The sequence below is a fragment of the Balaenoptera physalus genome, assembly GCF_965194825.1.
Source record: "Balaenoptera physalus genome assembly, chromosome: 11".
Taxonomy (NCBI): Eukaryota; Metazoa; Chordata; class Mammalia; order Artiodactyla; family Balaenopteridae; genus Balaenoptera; species Balaenoptera physalus.
The window spans coordinates 70178443-70195404 of NC_138896.1; the positions used below are offsets into that span (position 1 = coordinate 70178443).

Consider the following 16962-nt stretch of genomic DNA (forward strand, 5'->3'; position numbering starts at 1 on the left):
CAAAACCAAATGAGATACTACTTCATACCCCCTGGGGCGGCTGTAATAAAAAAGACAGATAATAACTGTTGTTTAGAATGTGGAGAAATTGAAACCCTTATACACTGCTGAGGGAAGATAAAATGGTAGAGCCACTTTGGAAAACAGTCTGGCAACTACTCAAAAGGTTAAACATAGAGCTACTATTTGACCCAGCAATTCCACTCCTAGGTATATACCAAGAGGAATGTACACGTATGTCTACACAAAAACTTGTATTTGGGTCATAACAACACTATTCATAATAGCCAAAAAGTGGAAACAATCCAAATTTCCATCAGCTGAAGAATGGATGAACAATTGTGGTATACCCATCATTTAAATAGTATTCCTCTATAAAAAGGAATGAAATACTGATACATGCTACAATATAGATTAACCTTGAAAACATGCTAAATGAAAGAAGTCAGTCACCAAAGACCACATATTTTGTGATTTCATTTATGTGAAGTGGCCAGAATAGGTAAATCTCTAGAGACAGAAAGTAGAGTGGTGGTTGCCCGTGGCTGGGGGAGATAGAATGAGGAAATGGGGAGCAACTGCTAATAAGTTCAAAGTGTTTTAGAGGGTAACAAAATGGCGTAATATTAGATTGTGGTGATGATTGCACCACACTATTAATATACTAAAAAGAGTTGAATAGTTGTGATAGAGACCATATGGTCCACAAAGCGTAATATATTTACTATTGAGCTCTTTACAGGAAAGTTTGCCAATTTCTCCCTTATAGTAAGTTTTAAATTGAAATGTGTGAGCCCTCCAACTCTATTCTTCTTTTTAAAAATTGTTTTGGCTATCCTGGGTCCTTTGCATTTCCATATAAATTTTAAGATCAGCTTGTCATTTTTTCCAGAAAGGCCTGCTGGATTTTGATAGTGATTGTGTTAAATTTATAAGTCAAATTGAGGAGATCATTTTTTAATTAATCTCAAATTGTCTGATATTTTACTAGTGAAAAACCTCTTCAACTGTCTTCTGTGTCCTTTTGATAAGAACTATATCATTTTTGAGCACTCCCTTGCTTTCTGGCATAAATTATTTCAAGCTCATTTCATAATTTTTCTTGTCACAGTCAAGGAGTTCTGGTTCTTTCAGTGGAGTCAAAATTTTGGTACTTGGTACTAGATCTTGGTACATTGCTATTGGGGGTGTTACTGCGCCAAAGCCCTCTCAGTGCACAGAGCTAGGGTATATTTGAATATAAATAAATAAATAGATACATACATAAGTAAATCCCCTATATACACATGCATACACATTTATATCTATTTATTATTTATGTCATTGTATGTGTATATTTGTATATTATATATGTATATACCTATATTAACATTCATGAGTGGTTCACACTGAATCCACTAGTTATAATCCAATACTGCAGAGTTCTTCCAGTTTTCTTCATTTCCATATTTGTTACTCCCTTCTTTGCAATGAGAAACCTGGCTTACATATTCCTTAGTATACCTATATGTTTATATATTTTATATAAATAGTTATAGCTGTGTCTATATCTATACACTATATACTATATTAGTCTATATATATTTATGTATGGTAGGATTGGACTTTCCAACATCTCTGTGACTATCAGAGACAGACTGTCTTCTTTCCTCATGTTCTAACTGGGAACCCAAGAGGTCAAGGAACATTCCCAAGATCATTCTATTAGTGATGGACACAGGCCTTGCTGAACACAGGCCTCCCCACCCCCTGATGGGTTTGATTGTTTCCTGTGATTCCATAGCAAGCACAGACCTGACTCCCAGTAGGAGGATGTCTTAGATTGGCTGCCCTTGAAACAGACTCTGAGCTGCAGAGAGTTTGTTCCACAAACTTGTACAGCAAGTCTGTTAGAGAACATGCTCAGTAGACACAACTGTAAGGGGCAAAGGAGGCAGAACTGGGCAGAAGGAGAAGCCAACCAAGGTTGGAAATGAGGCCTCAGATCACCCTACAAGCAGATCTGGAGCTGTGGTAGCCCCCAAAGTTGATTCAAGTTGTGAGATGAGGAGCTGGCTTTTTTATCTCCACATCAGCCCACCATTGGCTATGGGCTGGCCCATGGAACGGGGCATAGCCTGCATGGCCAGTTCCCTGTAGCTGAGGGCAGTTTCCAGTGAGAAATGCAGATATGAACTGTCAACAATTAATACTTCCAGCAGCTGAGGGATGGGTGCATCAGCTCTGAAGAGGGGATGGGGTAGAGCCCCACAGAATCCACTAGAGGGAAAGAAGTCTAGCCTGCAGGCAGTGGTGTCAGACAAATATTCAGCATCACACAGGAGGTGGAGCTCAAGGAGCAGAATTAGAACAGGCAAGGGCAGCTGGCATTATGGCGCTAGAAACAGGTCCTGGGAACAGCTTACTGGGCATGAAGAGACCATATGGTGTGAGAAGGTTCTGAGCTGGACCTTTTACTTCTGGCCTGTGTGTTTAGGTGCTGAATGGTCCAAGTAAAAAGAAATCGCAGGATCTCTCTGAGTTGCTTCCTTTCAGTTCATCAACTTCAAGTGGCAGTTGTGATTTAGTTATGTGTTGCTTTCCTCCTTGAGTATTGAACTTAAGACAGTTGATAAATTGACCTCATAAAAAGTATAAGCTCAAGGGGAATTCCCTGGCTGTCCAGTGGTTAAGACTTGGGCTTGGGACTTCCCTGGTGGTGCAGTGGTTAAGAATCCGTCTGCCAATGCAGGGGACACAGGTTTGATCCCTGGTCCGGGAAGATCCCACATGCCACGGAGCAACTAAGCCCGCGCGCCACAACTACTGAGCCTGCGCTCCTGGAGTCCATGCTCCACAACAAGAGAAGCCCCCACTCGCTGCAACAGGAGAAAGCCCGCACGCAGTAACCAAAACCCAACACAGCCAAAAAAAAAAAAAAAAAAAAAGACTCTGGCTTTAACTGCCGTGGACCCGAGTTCAATCCCTGGTTGGGGAAATAAGGTCCCACAAGCTGTGCAGTGCGGCCAAAAAATTCTGATTTTTACAATGGAGTCTTAGTCTGAGACTGGTTATGATCCTTGGATACTTCTGCCAGCCACTTAAAGACAACATAAAATTGTGGTGACGCTACCCTGAGATCAGCTCAGCCCACAGTTAAGTCCTAGAAGGAGGTACTTTTCTGTTCTAGTCAGGAGTCTTTGTCTTCTGTGGGATTTGTGCCTATTCTCCGTGTATCACATGGGGTTCACTTCCTTCTTGTGCTGAATCCACTTGTGTCTAATCCATTGACTATTCTCTCAACCCACTCTCTGCATTAACTCTGTTCCATGGGAGAGCCCAGAGGACACTCCTTTTATCAAAGCAGTCAAGAATGCACTAGCAGGGACTTCCCTGCTGGCTCAGTGGTTAAGACTCCGTGCTCCCAATACAGAGGGCCCGGGTTCAATGCCTGGTCAGGGAACTAGATCCCACATACATGCCACAACTAAGGAACCAGCGAGCTGCAACTAAGGACCCACCTGCCGCAACTAAGACCCAGCACAACCAAATTAATCAATTAATTAATTAGTTTAAAAGAAAAGAAAAGAATGCACTGGTGAGGGGCTTCCCTGGTGGTCCAGTGGTTAAGGCTCTGTGCTTCCAATGCAGGGGGTGTGGGTACTATCCCTGGTCAGGGAACTAAAAATCCCATATGTCTCACAGAGCGGCCAAAAAAAAAAAAAAAAATGCACTAGTGAGAGAGGCACCAGCATCAAGAAAAAACAGTGGTGACTGGTCTTCGGAGGCTGGGGCTAACAGTAGGAGATGCTCTTAGACAATCAGCTTCATCATAGGATGCAAAAATAATAGAGGTCACGTGGTATAGGACTTAACTCTAAGAAGAAAAGTGAGCACAATTATTTTAATTAAAGAAATGCAGAAAGCTCTACAACTGGTTAATAGAAATGGGGTATAGTCATCATCTTACTTCATCTTCCCAACAGCCCAGTGAAGCCATTTTACAGAGAAGCAAATCAATGCTGGGAAAGACCAACACCTTTACCCAAGATCCACTGAAAGAGGCAGACCTGGACTCAACTGCATGGCCACCTGTCACCCAAGTCCAAGCATTAGCATCACACCACGCTGCTTATGGAAGAAGTATGAGACACAGTTCCAACCCCTCCAGTAGCTAACAGGTCTCTGGGAGACAGGATCAGCATGAACAGATTCAGAGGAGGAACAGAGATAATGTGTGTTGAAACTTGATTCTATGGGATTTTCATCAGAACTCAGAGGTTGGCACTTACTGCACGGACCTACTGTATGAAGCAGGTGGATTGGCCAGCACAAGGGGTTGCTGTGGTGCATCGCCCAAATTCCCCTTCTGGACCCAAGGTACTTATCTCACTAGCTGCCTGTGGGTTTTAATCACAGGACATAGAGCTTCTGAAATTCCATACCATGCTCAACGCTTGGCTTCATCATAGCTCTAGTGCTCCTTTAAAATTGTGTGGTGGATCATCTGCTAACCTTGAACGCTGACTGTAAACTCATTTTCTTCCTTTACTTTCTCAGAGAATTGCAGGTCAGCTACTTGCAAAAGTTCCTTTATCTTTGCCCTGGCATCTGCTTTCTTTCCCTTCAGGAAGCTCTCCTGCTCTTAGGCTGAAAACCTGGCTGCTCTGTGTCTGAACTGTAACCCAGAGTCATGATAAATACATTTATAGCATGTGCTATACTGAAAAAAACCCAACAACTTAGCTTCCTCAAAAAATTAGACATAGAATTACCAAATAATTCAGCAATTTCACTTCTGGGTACATACCCAAAAGAATTGAAAGCAGGAAATCAAACAGATATTTGTACACCAATGTTCATAGCAGCATTATTCACAATAACCAAAAAGTGGAAACAGCCCAAATATCTATGGATGGATGAATAAATAAACAAACTATGGTTGGGATATTAATCAGCTTTAAAAAGGAATGAAGTTCTGATACATGCTACAAATGGATGAACCTTGAACATATTATGCTAAGTGAAATTAGACACAAAATGACAAATATTATATGATTGCACTTATATGAGGTACCTTTAATAGACAAATTCATAGAGACAAAAAGTAGAATAGTGGTTTTACAATAGCCAAGGCATGGAAACAACCTAAATGTCCATTGACAGATAAATAGATAAAGAAGATGTGGTATATATACGCAATGGAATATTAGTCATTAAAAAGAATGAAATAATGCCATTTGCAGCAACATGGATGGACTTAGAGATTATCATACTAAGCGAAGTAAGTCAGAAAGAGAAAGACAAATAACATATGATATCACTTATACATGGAATCTAAAATACAACACAAATGAACATATCTACAAAACAAAAACAGACTCACAGATATAGAGAACAGACTTGTGGTTGCCAAGGTGGGTGGGAGGGAAGGACTGGGAGTTTGGGATTAGTAGATGCAAACTATTGTATATAGGATGGGTAAACAACAAGGTCCTACTGTATAGCACAGGGAACTATATTCGATATCCTGTGATAAACCATAGTGGAAAAGAGTATGAAAAAGAAAAAATATATATATACATATATAACTGAGTCACTTTGCTGTACAGCAGAAATTAAACACAACATTGTAAATCAACTATATTTCAATAATTTTTTTTTTTAAGTAGAATAGTGGTTACCAGGGCCTGGGGGAGAGGTGAGTGGGAAGTTATTGTTTAATGGGTACACAGTTTCAGTTTGAGATGATGAAAAAGTTCTGGAGATGGATAGTGGTGATGGTTGCACAACAATGTGAATGTACTTAATGCCACTGAACTATACACCTAAATACAGCACATGCTATAAATGTATTTTCTTCATAACCTTGGAACCGCAACTTTAGTTCATTTACAAGATGGAAAATGTCAGCTATATAATCTAGTTGCTAATACCAATCTTCTCTGTCATTAAATCAGATCAGATTTACCTATTGTCAGAAAAACGTGTTTATTTTTTACATCAAATAAATGTGTTAATACTTATTTCAAGGAACATGACAGTAACCACTAGGAAATAAATAAATCTATAAATCAGATTATTAAAATCTATCTAGTTTAAAGTGATATAGTTCTTGGGCTTCCCTGGTGGCGCAGTGGGCTTCCCTGGTGGCACAGTGGTTAAGAATCTGCCTGCCAATGCAGGGGACGCGGGTTTGAGCCCTGGTCTAGGAAGATACCCCATGCCACGGAGCAACTAAGCCCGTGTGCCACAACTACTGAGCCTGCGCTCTGGAGCCCGTGAGCCACAACTACTGAGGCCCACGTGCCTAGAACTTGTGCTCCACAACAGGAGAAGCCACCGCAATGAGAAGCCTGTGCACCACAACGAAGAGTAGCCCCCGCTCGCCGCAACTAGAGAAAGCCCCCACGCAGCAACGAAGACCCAGTGCAGCCAAAAATAAATAAATATATAAATAAATAAAGTGATATAGATCTAATATAATTAAGTTATCCATTTTATAATTATTTTATTAAAAATAAGATAATACATCAATATATTGTTTCTTACTAATTTCTAATAATGCAATGTAATGTGTAGCTAAAATTATACATTACTTGTGAAGCAAGGAGTATGATAAATGCATGGTTTCCCTGGGTAAAGAGTACATATGTGTATGTGGATGTGATTCAAATTCTAGTGTTTAGCTTTTTAAAAAAATAAATAAATATCAAGTATAAAAACAGTAAATAACTCCATATAGGAAATCTTTTCCTATTTAATGAAAGAGAAAAGTATTTACTGCTAAACACTAATTAAACTAGCATGTAATTTCATTTTTTTTTGGTCAATAGAAGGTAGACGATATTTAACAATTTTTAGGGAGTTCCCTTGCTGTCCAGTGGTAGCACTCAGTGCTTTCACTGTCGTGGCCAGGGTTCAGTCCCTGGTCAGGGAAATAAGATCCCGCAAGCTATATGACGCGGCCAGAACAAAACCAATTTTTAAAACAATAAGGGTTTACCATTATAACAAATACTTCATGATATGATTTTTTTTTTGATGAGTCTGAAAGACTTTTTCCCTTTTTTAAAAAAAGTATTTATTTATTTATTTGTTTATTTATGGCTGTGTTGGGTCTTCGTTTCTGTGCGAGGGCTTTCTCTAGTTGCGGCAAGCAGGGGCCACTCTTCATCGCGGTGCGCGGGCCTCTCACTATCGCGGCCTCTCTTGTTGTGGAGCACAGGCTCCAGACACGCAGGCTCAGTAATTGTGGCTCACGGGCCTACTTGCTCCGTGGCATGTGGGATCTTCCCAGACCAGGGCTCGAACCCGTGTCCCCTGCATTGGCAGGCGGATTCTTAACCACTGCGCCACCAGGGAAGCCCTTTTTTTTTTTTTTGGCTGCGTTTTGGGTCTTCATTGCTGCGCGGGGCTTTCTCTAGTTGCGGTGAGCCGGAGCTACTTTTGCCCAGATGCTCGGGCTTCTCATTGTGGTGGCTTCTCTTGTTGCAGAGCACAGGATCTAGGCGAACGGGCTTCAGTAGTTGTGGCTCGCGGGCTCAGTAGTTGTGGCTCGCGGGTTCCAGAGCGCAGGCTCAGTAGTTGTGGCACACGGGCTTAGTTGCTCCGCGGCATATGGGATCTTCCCAGACGGGGCTCAAACCCGTGTGCCCTTCATTGGCAGGCAGATTCTTAACCACTGCGCCACCAGGGAAGCCCATCATGATATGATTTGATAAAAATGATTTTAACTACCTAATCAAGTAATGCACAACAAATCTAAAATAAATCAGATAAAAGTTTTATCCAAGAAATCTGGAAAGATTTAGTAGTCCCATGAAAACGTTCCAGGTGTATTTAAAAGAATCACTGTCAATAATCCGTACTTTTTTTCTTTCCAAGAATGATCATTTAAAGACCTGCTTACATTATATACATATAGAAAGACATTTTTGGCATTCAGGACAGAATTTCTTATCGTGCTTTTTTTAAATTGAAGTATAGTTGATTTACAAAATCGTGTTAATTTCAGGTGTACAACACAGTGATTCAGTTTTACATATATATATTCCTTTTCAGATTCTTTTCCCTTACAGGTTATTACAAAATATTGCGTATAGTTCCCTGTGCTGTGCAGAAGGTCCTTGTTGATTATTTTATATATAGTAGTGTGTATATGTCAATCCCAATCTCCCATTTTATCCCTCCACTACCCCCCTTTCCCCTTTGGTAACCATAAGTTGGTTTTCTATGTCTGTGAGTCTCTTTCTGTTTTGTAAGTAAGTTCACTTGTATCTTTTTTTTTTTGGCCAAGCCACGCGGCATGTGTGATACTAGTTCCCCAACCAGGGATTGAACCTGCGCCCCCTGCATTGGAAACTTGGAGTCTTAACCACTGGACCGCGAGGGAAGTCCCTGTATCATATTTTAGATTTCACATGTAAGTGATGTCATATGATATTTGTCTTTCTCTTTCTGACTTACTTCACATAGTATGATAATCTCTAGGTCCATCCATGTTTCTGCAAATGGCATTATTTCATCCTTTTTTATGGCTGATACTCTTGCCTTTTTTGTTCTGCTCTCCAAGAGCTAGGCATTCTTGGGCAATAGTCAGGGGATAGAAGAGGCAAAATTATTGAATAAAAATTGTCAATACTCCCACTGCCTCTATCATTTATCCGAATTCAAAACTTGGGGCAGAATGCCCTGGTCTTAATTTAACTTTACTCTTAACAGAAATGAGCCCAAGACAGGGAGAGACAGGAAGCCCTCTCCAAGAGTAAAGAAGGGTAATGACTTTTTCTTATAAAGGGACAGAGGGCTATTGGTGATCCAGGCCTAGACTTGGGCCAACCAATGTTAGAAAATTTATGGGCAATGAAAAACTGGAAACATGTATCAAAGCCCTAAGAAGGCCTTCTCATGCCCCAGGGGAATCAGATCCTGGTTTGAAGACCACACATCTTGGTCATAGTGGAGCTGGTGAAGTGATATTGCCTCTTCACTCTACCAGATCCAGAAGGAATTGGAGGTAAATCCCTCGGCCAGAAAAGGGAGGGACTATGACTTTTTAATGAGTAATTAATAATAATAACAATAATACCTTTTCTTCTTAATTTATTCATAGGTTTTCATGAATAAACTATATACTCTTACTTTTTATTATTTATGCCTAGTGCTCACACACACTGGTTTTCATGTTTACTTGACATTAAAATTGACAAGAGAGATCTTTTAATTCTTTTAATAGTTAGCCAAAATTAGATTTTCTCTTCAGAACTTTTTCGTTTGGAGATCTGTAATCATTTTGTGACTTTGTTTAAGTTCCTATATTGAGATCACCCCAGAACACTTTTTAAAGGATCAGTCTACCTAAACTGTTACACTTAGGAAATGGCTCAAGAGATGCTAATTTATCAACATAATGAAATACCATGAAGTCAACAGAAACGGCAATGTTGAAGGCAAACGATGTGGTTGTGTACAATAGCATTTTAAAAAATTTTATTGGAGTATAATAGATTTATAATGTTGTATTAGTTTTAGGTGTACCACATAGTGATTCAGTTATACATATACATATATTCATTCTTTTTCAGATTTTTTTCCCATATAAGTTATTACAGAATATTGAGTATAGTTCCCCATGCTATACAGTAAGTCCTTTTTGGTTATCTATTTTATATATAGTAGTGTGTATATGTTAATCCCAAGCTTACAAAGCATCTTAAATGCAGAAACTAGAACACTGATATCAGTGAGTCAGGTTATGTTGGTTCAGAGCTGAATTGGAGAAATTTAACATATTAAGTGGGAGATATATGAGGAATTTTTTCCCTTAAATCGTTTTCTTAGTGTGGTTAAAATGTGTTGTACAATAAAAATATGCAGTGTATGTTGAGAGCAGTGATCACTGTTAATGAGTAAACAAAAGTGTTCCTTGCAAATTAATTAGTAAGTAAAAGGACTTTCAAAGGGCAACGAGCTTAAGTTATAAAAGGGAGAGTTGGTTATAGAAAAACCTATTTGGCAAAAGGCTGCCAAAGAGACCCTAAAACATCTCTCCAGGGGGTAAATTCAAGAAAGGCCAAAGTAATAGGCTTATGGGGTAATGAACAAATCTGCAGAATAAAGGTCCAAGGACCTGTTGCTATTGATAAGCTTGAATATTTTGACATCCCCTCTCAAAGCAAGAAAACTAGCCAAGGCAAAGGGAAATGTAGTGTGTATAAACTCAACAACCACATATCAAATGTGTGTAAACCTCTGCCTCTGTGTTTCAGCATTTGCCCCCCTCTCAAGGGTTCTCCTCTTTCCTCTTTCCCTCCTTCCTGGGATCCTGGGTAAGGAAGCTTGAATAGGGGGAGTGGTTGGTCCTTGCTCATTAACCTATTTATCCACTTGGATTCTGCCTCTGCTCTGGCACCTCACTGGGATGTGCTGGCCAGTGAAGCTGACCTCAAGCTCCACTGCCTGGGAGTCTTCCTCAGCCACAGTTACTCTACAGCTCAGTTGCTTTGTTGGTTCTGATGTCATGTTGAATGTAGCACCATGTTGAATAGAGTACCACTGTGTGGTAGGGCCCTTTGGATGCAGCACTATGTTGGTGGTGGCAACATGTTAGAGGAATTCCATGTTGGATAGAGTGCCACACTGGCAGCAGTGCCATGTTGGATGTAGCACCATGTTGGCAGTGGCACCAAGTAGACGGGGGCATGTTGGTGGGCCATCTGTGATTACTGAGTGCTGCACGGGCTCTCTAAATGACTGCTCCAGGGAATCCAGGACAAGCTGTCTATTCTGGTATTTCTCATCCCACCCCGAAACTGTGAGTCCTTAATACACATACTGTCCTTGGAAGTTCAATCCTGAGAGAAGTGTGGAACTAGAGCCCCATCTCTGACTTCTTCCTCTCTTCCAAAAAATCTTAAGAAAGTAAAAATCACCCATCATTCCACCCTACATAGATAGCTACTGATGATATTTGCATAATAATATTTTTATTTGTGTGTACATTTGAATGAAATGGTACACGTTATACATAATGTTTTATAATACTTTTATTTAGTAATATATTTGTCAGTCTTTGTGTGTGTGTGTGTGTGTGTGTGTGTGAGATCTTATTTATTTATTTTAATTTTTCTTGAAATATAATTGATTTACAATGTGTTAGTTTCAGGTGTACAGCAAAGTGATTCAGATATATATGTATATATATATATTCTTTTTTAGATTCTTTTTCATTATAGGTTATTACAAGATATTGAGTATAGTTCCCTGTGCTATACAGTCCTTGTTTTTTATCTATTTTACATATAGTGGTGTGTATATTTTAATCCCAAACTCCAAATTTATCCCTCCCCTACCTTTCCCCTTTGGTAACCGTAAGTTTGTTTTCTATGTTTGTGAGTCTATTTCTGTTTTGTAAATTATCTTTATTTTTAATGGCTGTATACACTTCCATAGTATAAATGTACAACTCATTTAATCAATTCCCTCTTCATTTTGGGTGCTAACAATTGTTCACTCTTATATAAACAGTGGTGTATATCCTTGCAGAGAAATCTCTGTTCATCACCATGATGTTTTCATTAGTAAATTTCCTAGAATTAGAATTTCTGGGTCAAGGGATAAACTGAAGTGGTGCATGCTCACTGTAAAAATTCAAACAACACAGGAGTTTATATTGCTAATAGGTGTATACACTTCCAGCCTTTTTTCTCTGCATGTCCACACACATATGTGCGCACATGCACAGACACACATTTATAAAAGGTAAAATGGTATCATACTATGCATATTGTTCCACAGCTTGCTCTTTTATAAAAACTAGAGTAGATCATGAACATCCTCCTAGTCTATAAGTTTACCTCATTTTAAGTTGCAGAGTATTCCAGAATAAAGGTATATTTTGTAAGCCATTCCCCAGTGGACAGACATTTAAGTTGCTTACAGTTTTTCTTTCTTATAAATTGTGTGGCAGTAAATATTCTTGTTTGTATAACTTTGCACACTTGTGTGAGTAATTCTTTAGGATAAATTTCTAGAAGTGGATTTCTGGGTCAAAATGTGTTAGGAACATACTGAAGTTCAGTCTCAGCCTTGGTATTCTACCAAAATTTGATATTTGCGTTTGGTTTTAGCCAAATAGCAAAATGCCTATCTCGTGATCACTTCTGACTTTCCTGACCTCGTCATCAGCGATCACATGGTAGCCCTGGACATCAACAAGTCCATCTAGTCGACCAAGCTCCTGCTTTGCTTATTGACTCTGGTAGGTAGAATAATGCCCCTCCCCCAAAGATGTCCATTTCTAATACCTGAAACAGTGAATATGTTAGGTTACATGGCAAAGGGGGATCAAAGGTGCAGACAGAATCAAGTTTACTAATCAGCTGATTTTAAAATAGATTATTCTGGATTATCCAGATGGGTACAAGATAATCACGAAGGTCCTTAAAAGTGAAAGAAGGAAGCTGAAAAGAAGTGTCAGAGGGAGAAAAGACTATGGAAGAACAGTCAGAGAGATGACTTTGTAGATGGAGGAAAGGGGCCATGAGCCAAGGAATGTAGACAGCTTCTAGAAACTGGAAAAGGCAAGGAAATGGATTCTTCCCTTTTGTCACCTTGATTTTAGCCCAACATCAGACTTCAAACTATAAAATAATAAATTTGTATTGTTTCAAGCTACTAAATTCGTGGTAATTTGTTACAGCAGCAACAGAAAACTAATACCGTGATCAAGAGATTTCTGGTCTAAGAGAGCTAATCTGGTTAAGTAAGTATTTATAGGATGGAAAATCAATGAAGAAAATGTTTCATGAGTGTCCTTGACAATGGAACACACATGGTAAAGCTTGTGAGTGGTTTTGGAATCAGAGGCATACAGTGCTTTGTCTATACCTTTCAGATGTTTCTTCAGACAGTCCCTTTAGTGCAGCAGGATGTGTTGGTCAAAGGCAGAGAACGGGCTGCTTTCATCATTTTTCTTCAGGCAAAGACATTACCTGACCTGTCAGAGATTTGGGAACTGTCTTGTCATACATATACAAGTTGAAATGGCAGCCATTAGGTGTTTAAGTACAACGATAACAAGACATCACTATTTTTCAATAATAATACCAACACAGTAGGACTTACTAACAACCAATTGTTGCTTACGATAAAAATAGTTTGCAGGAACCTGATAAAGAGAACTGAAACCAATTTAATTTCCTCTCTCTGGATTAAAAAAAGTACTGGGTCCATGCATACTTTCCTGTCATTATACACTGAGAACAAGCAAAAATAACTTAGCTATTTGTTCCAACAAATACTTGCTCCTAGAAGACTATGAACTAACAAAAAGAGCTTACTTATCAAAACTAGCATTTTACTCATTGACACTTGCTTAAAGACTGTTGCCTCACTGTGCCTACCAATCCAAAATTATTGTTATAAATTCTGCCTAATCTCGATCAGTTTCCTGCTTTGCAAGACCCTCCTTTAAACTACCCAGTTTGGGCCCTAAAGCCCTGTAAACATCCTTCCCTGACTTTCCCCTTCTGAGACATTTTTATGACTTTGTCAATTTGGCATTCTCTTTAATGCTGTAAGTTTATTAAATTTAACTTAACTTTAACAGGTCTTCAGGGGGTCTTTTGGAGAGTCTTTTCCCAATAGAGATAACCTTGAGAGTGCTAGTATACTTTCCATGAACCCTACTCTAAAGATTCTCCTATATTCTCACTCCAGGGAAGATACTGAAGTTGGTGTGTATGCAGTGGAAGCTGAGTATCACATGGATATTCATAAACAGTTTTGTTTCCTTAAACACAAGTCACCTTGCTCCACAGCAACAGTTCTAGGTCCAAAGTCAAAGGAGTCTATTTACTAGAAATAAAAATATGTAAGTGAAAGTAACAATGTTACATCTACTATTTAGTAAGTGTTTTCTTCAAGTAAAGCAAAACTCTTCAGTTTGTGTGTTTGCTTCAGTGAAATTGTATCACCAACTTAGCCTCAAATCCAGGAATTGAAGAGGAGATAAATCTTTACCCAGTCAGCTCGCTGCTAGAGAGGAAGGAAACTTTAATAACTTGATGACAACATCACTGTCAGCTGAACACTTTACTGCAGAACCTACGGAAATAAATCTGGCTCCTCCACTCACCTTTGCTGACTATACTGAAAATGAATGACTGTTTAGTATCACAGAAGTACACGTAACAATCGAGCAGCCCGTGTTACTTGGAAATTATGGTGCCCATAAGTATTAAAATGTAAAACTTAAAAAATTTGGCTACTAAAATAAAATAATTATAATTATTTATAAAAATAAATAATAATTACTATATAATAATTTTGAAATAATTTTAAAATAATTCTAATTAAAATTTGTATTTGAACAAAATGTGTTTATGGTACACCTCTGTTATACACAATTAAAATTGTTAAAGGTATCACCAAATTTTTATCCAAAAAGTTTGTACTAATGTAAAAAGTATGTACCGATATACATTTTTAAGGCTCTGGAGGTAGACTACCTAACTGTCCTCCAGAAAACATGAGCCAGTTGATTCTGCAGCACTGAAGAAGAATGTCCATTTATCTGTTGTTAAAGGAGAATTTTTCAAAAAAGTTATAATCGTGAACAGGAATAAATAATGGGCATTTATGAATTGCAAAGTCTTCATAGACATTAACTTGCCTGGTCCTTTTAGCATCCATGTAGTAGGGAGGGCAGTAACAGCTGCTGCCTCCATTTTACAAATGCAGAGATTGAGCCTCAGAGAAGTGGCACCTAAGGTCACAGACTCTGAGTGGTAGCATGTGGACTTGGCACGGGGTTCTCAGACCCTGTGTTCCTTTTTCATGTACCTGGCCACATATGTGACCACATTCTCTGTGCTCTCAGCGTCTCTGGGAGCCTTCCAGTTCCTCCTTCAGCCCCTCTCACCTTCTGCAGGAGAAGGCTAGGCACAGCCCTATAGCAAAGACAGTTTCTTCCACCCTTGCCATCTCTGCCCTTGCCATCATTCCCAAATTTAAGAACAATACTTGTCCACTTGGGACTACCCTGGTGGTCCAGTGGGTAAGACTCCACGCTCCCAATGCAGAGGGCCTGGGTTCAATCCCTGGTCATGGAACTAGATCCTGCATGCATGCCGCAACTAAGAAGTCCACATGCTGCAAGTAAAAGATCCCTCATGCCACAACGAAGATCCCGCGTGCCTCAACTAAGACCCGGTGCAGCCAAAATAAATAAATAATAATAATAATAAAAGAACAATACTTGTCCACTCCACACACACTCAACTCTAGCATCCTAATGCTTTTTACAGCTTTTCTGGACAGAGCAGATTCTCCTTCAAGGGGTGTATAATAGGAAAATCCCACTTGTTTCTTAAAGGCCATTTAGTTATCAAATCACACAATCATGGCTGACCTTTGAGGTAAGCCCCTTCCCTGCCTGCAATACTCCCTCTTTTTTCTTCCAGCCATTGCTGATACATTTCTGCAAATAGAGTGCCTCTCCCTTTATTGTTGGAAAGCTGAGCTGGTAAAAATGTCTTTCATCTGCTCATATAAAAATATCTTTCTAAATTAAATGTTATTTTTGTTAAGAAAAGCAAATTATATTTAACAGAAAAATTTAAAAATATTTTAAAATTTAAGGGGAAAAATCACTTCCAGTTTCATCCAGAAATAACCACTTTTGACATTTTAGTCTTTTTTATTCATATATATGTGTGAACATCTCTGTATATGATGTAATTTTCAACTGATATGTTAAGTAACTTTTCCACAACTGCTTTTATAGAATCACAGAATCTAGATTTAGAAGAAAACTCGAGGCCTTCAAGATCTTTCTTCCTGGTTTGAGGGCTTTGATTGGGTCTGCCTAGACACTGCTTGTATCCTCCAGGAACTGGGAGCCCAGTTTGTACCAAGACAATCCATTTCTGGGTTGGAAAATTCTCATTCCGTTTTTGTCTCCTGAAATGACAGAATATGAATATGAATATGTCCTATTTGGATTTCTCTTCTCAAATTGAATATCCCTGGTTTCCATGATTATTCCTTGCTTGACAGAATTTTCAGAACCACTCATGATGCTGGTCACCCTCCCCAGGGGAGTCTGTTCACTTATAACACTGCCTCCAGTCCCTGACATGAAGTCCCAAGTGCAGCCTGGCAGATGTGGTGTGCAGTGGGGCTGCTACTTCCCTAACCCCAGACACTTGACCTCCAGTAACACTGCCCAGGATGGCACTATATTTTTAGCAGCTACTTTTACTGTAAACTTTTGGGTTGGTCTTAAAAAGCCATCAGTCAGGATTAATTGGAGAAAGATAATGCCAGTCTGAATGCTGCCTTTTCAAATCCAAAATCTATTTTGGGGAGTGGAAAGGGAGCCTAACATTGGTTGGTGTGTGTGTGTGTGTGTGTGTGTGTGTGTGCGTGTGTGTGTGTTTGTTCACCATCTATCAGATGTAATGCTGAACACATTCATATCTTTATTATTATTATAGTTATTGTCACTGTCATGGCAGTTTCAGTTGGTTGAGGTCCTACTGTGCACTAGACATACATTAATTTCATTTCACAGAGCCCCAGGATAATTAATTGTTCTTTTACACATGAGGAAAGGAAGGCAGGAAAATTGGACAACTTGTTCCAAGGTCCCACACCAGTAAGATGTTTACGCCCATGTTCTACCCCTATATTGTATTGCCTCAGAAAAGCGCAACCACTGATCAACAGTCAAGTTCAGAGTGAGACTGCTGGTAATTCCCTGGCAGTGCAGTGGCTAAAGACTATGTGCTTTCACTGCGGAGATCCTGCAAGCTGATAAATGATCAGATTTTTAATATAGTTCAGAGGTTAAAGTCCACTAAATTTCTTGACAGATTCAATGTGGGGTGTAAGAGGAGTGAAATACAAAACTAAGGATTTTAGCCTGAGCAATAGGGCTGAGATAAAGAAGGCTGTGGGTGGAGCATGTTTTGGGGT

At 39.3% G+C, this 16962-nt stretch overlaps 1 protein-coding gene across 3 annotated transcripts in view; it reads left to right on the forward strand.

Moving 5' to 3' along the window:
* KLHL18 (kelch like family member 18) overlaps nt 1-16962 on the forward strand; it is a 152892-nt gene that overhangs the window by 32437 nt on the left and 103493 nt on the right. For 2 of the 3 annotated variants that reach the window (XM_082411984.1, XM_082411985.1), the window contains exon 2: nt 3966-4359. The exons of the other annotated variant lie outside the window; for it this stretch is intronic. In XM_082411984.1, the coding sequence (XP_082268110.1) occupies nt 4288-4359 (72 nt within the window). In that variant the 5' untranslated portion in view covers nt 3966-4287. The remainder of the gene's footprint in view (nt 1-3965; nt 4360-16962) is intronic. 3 annotated transcript variants of the gene reach the window in all.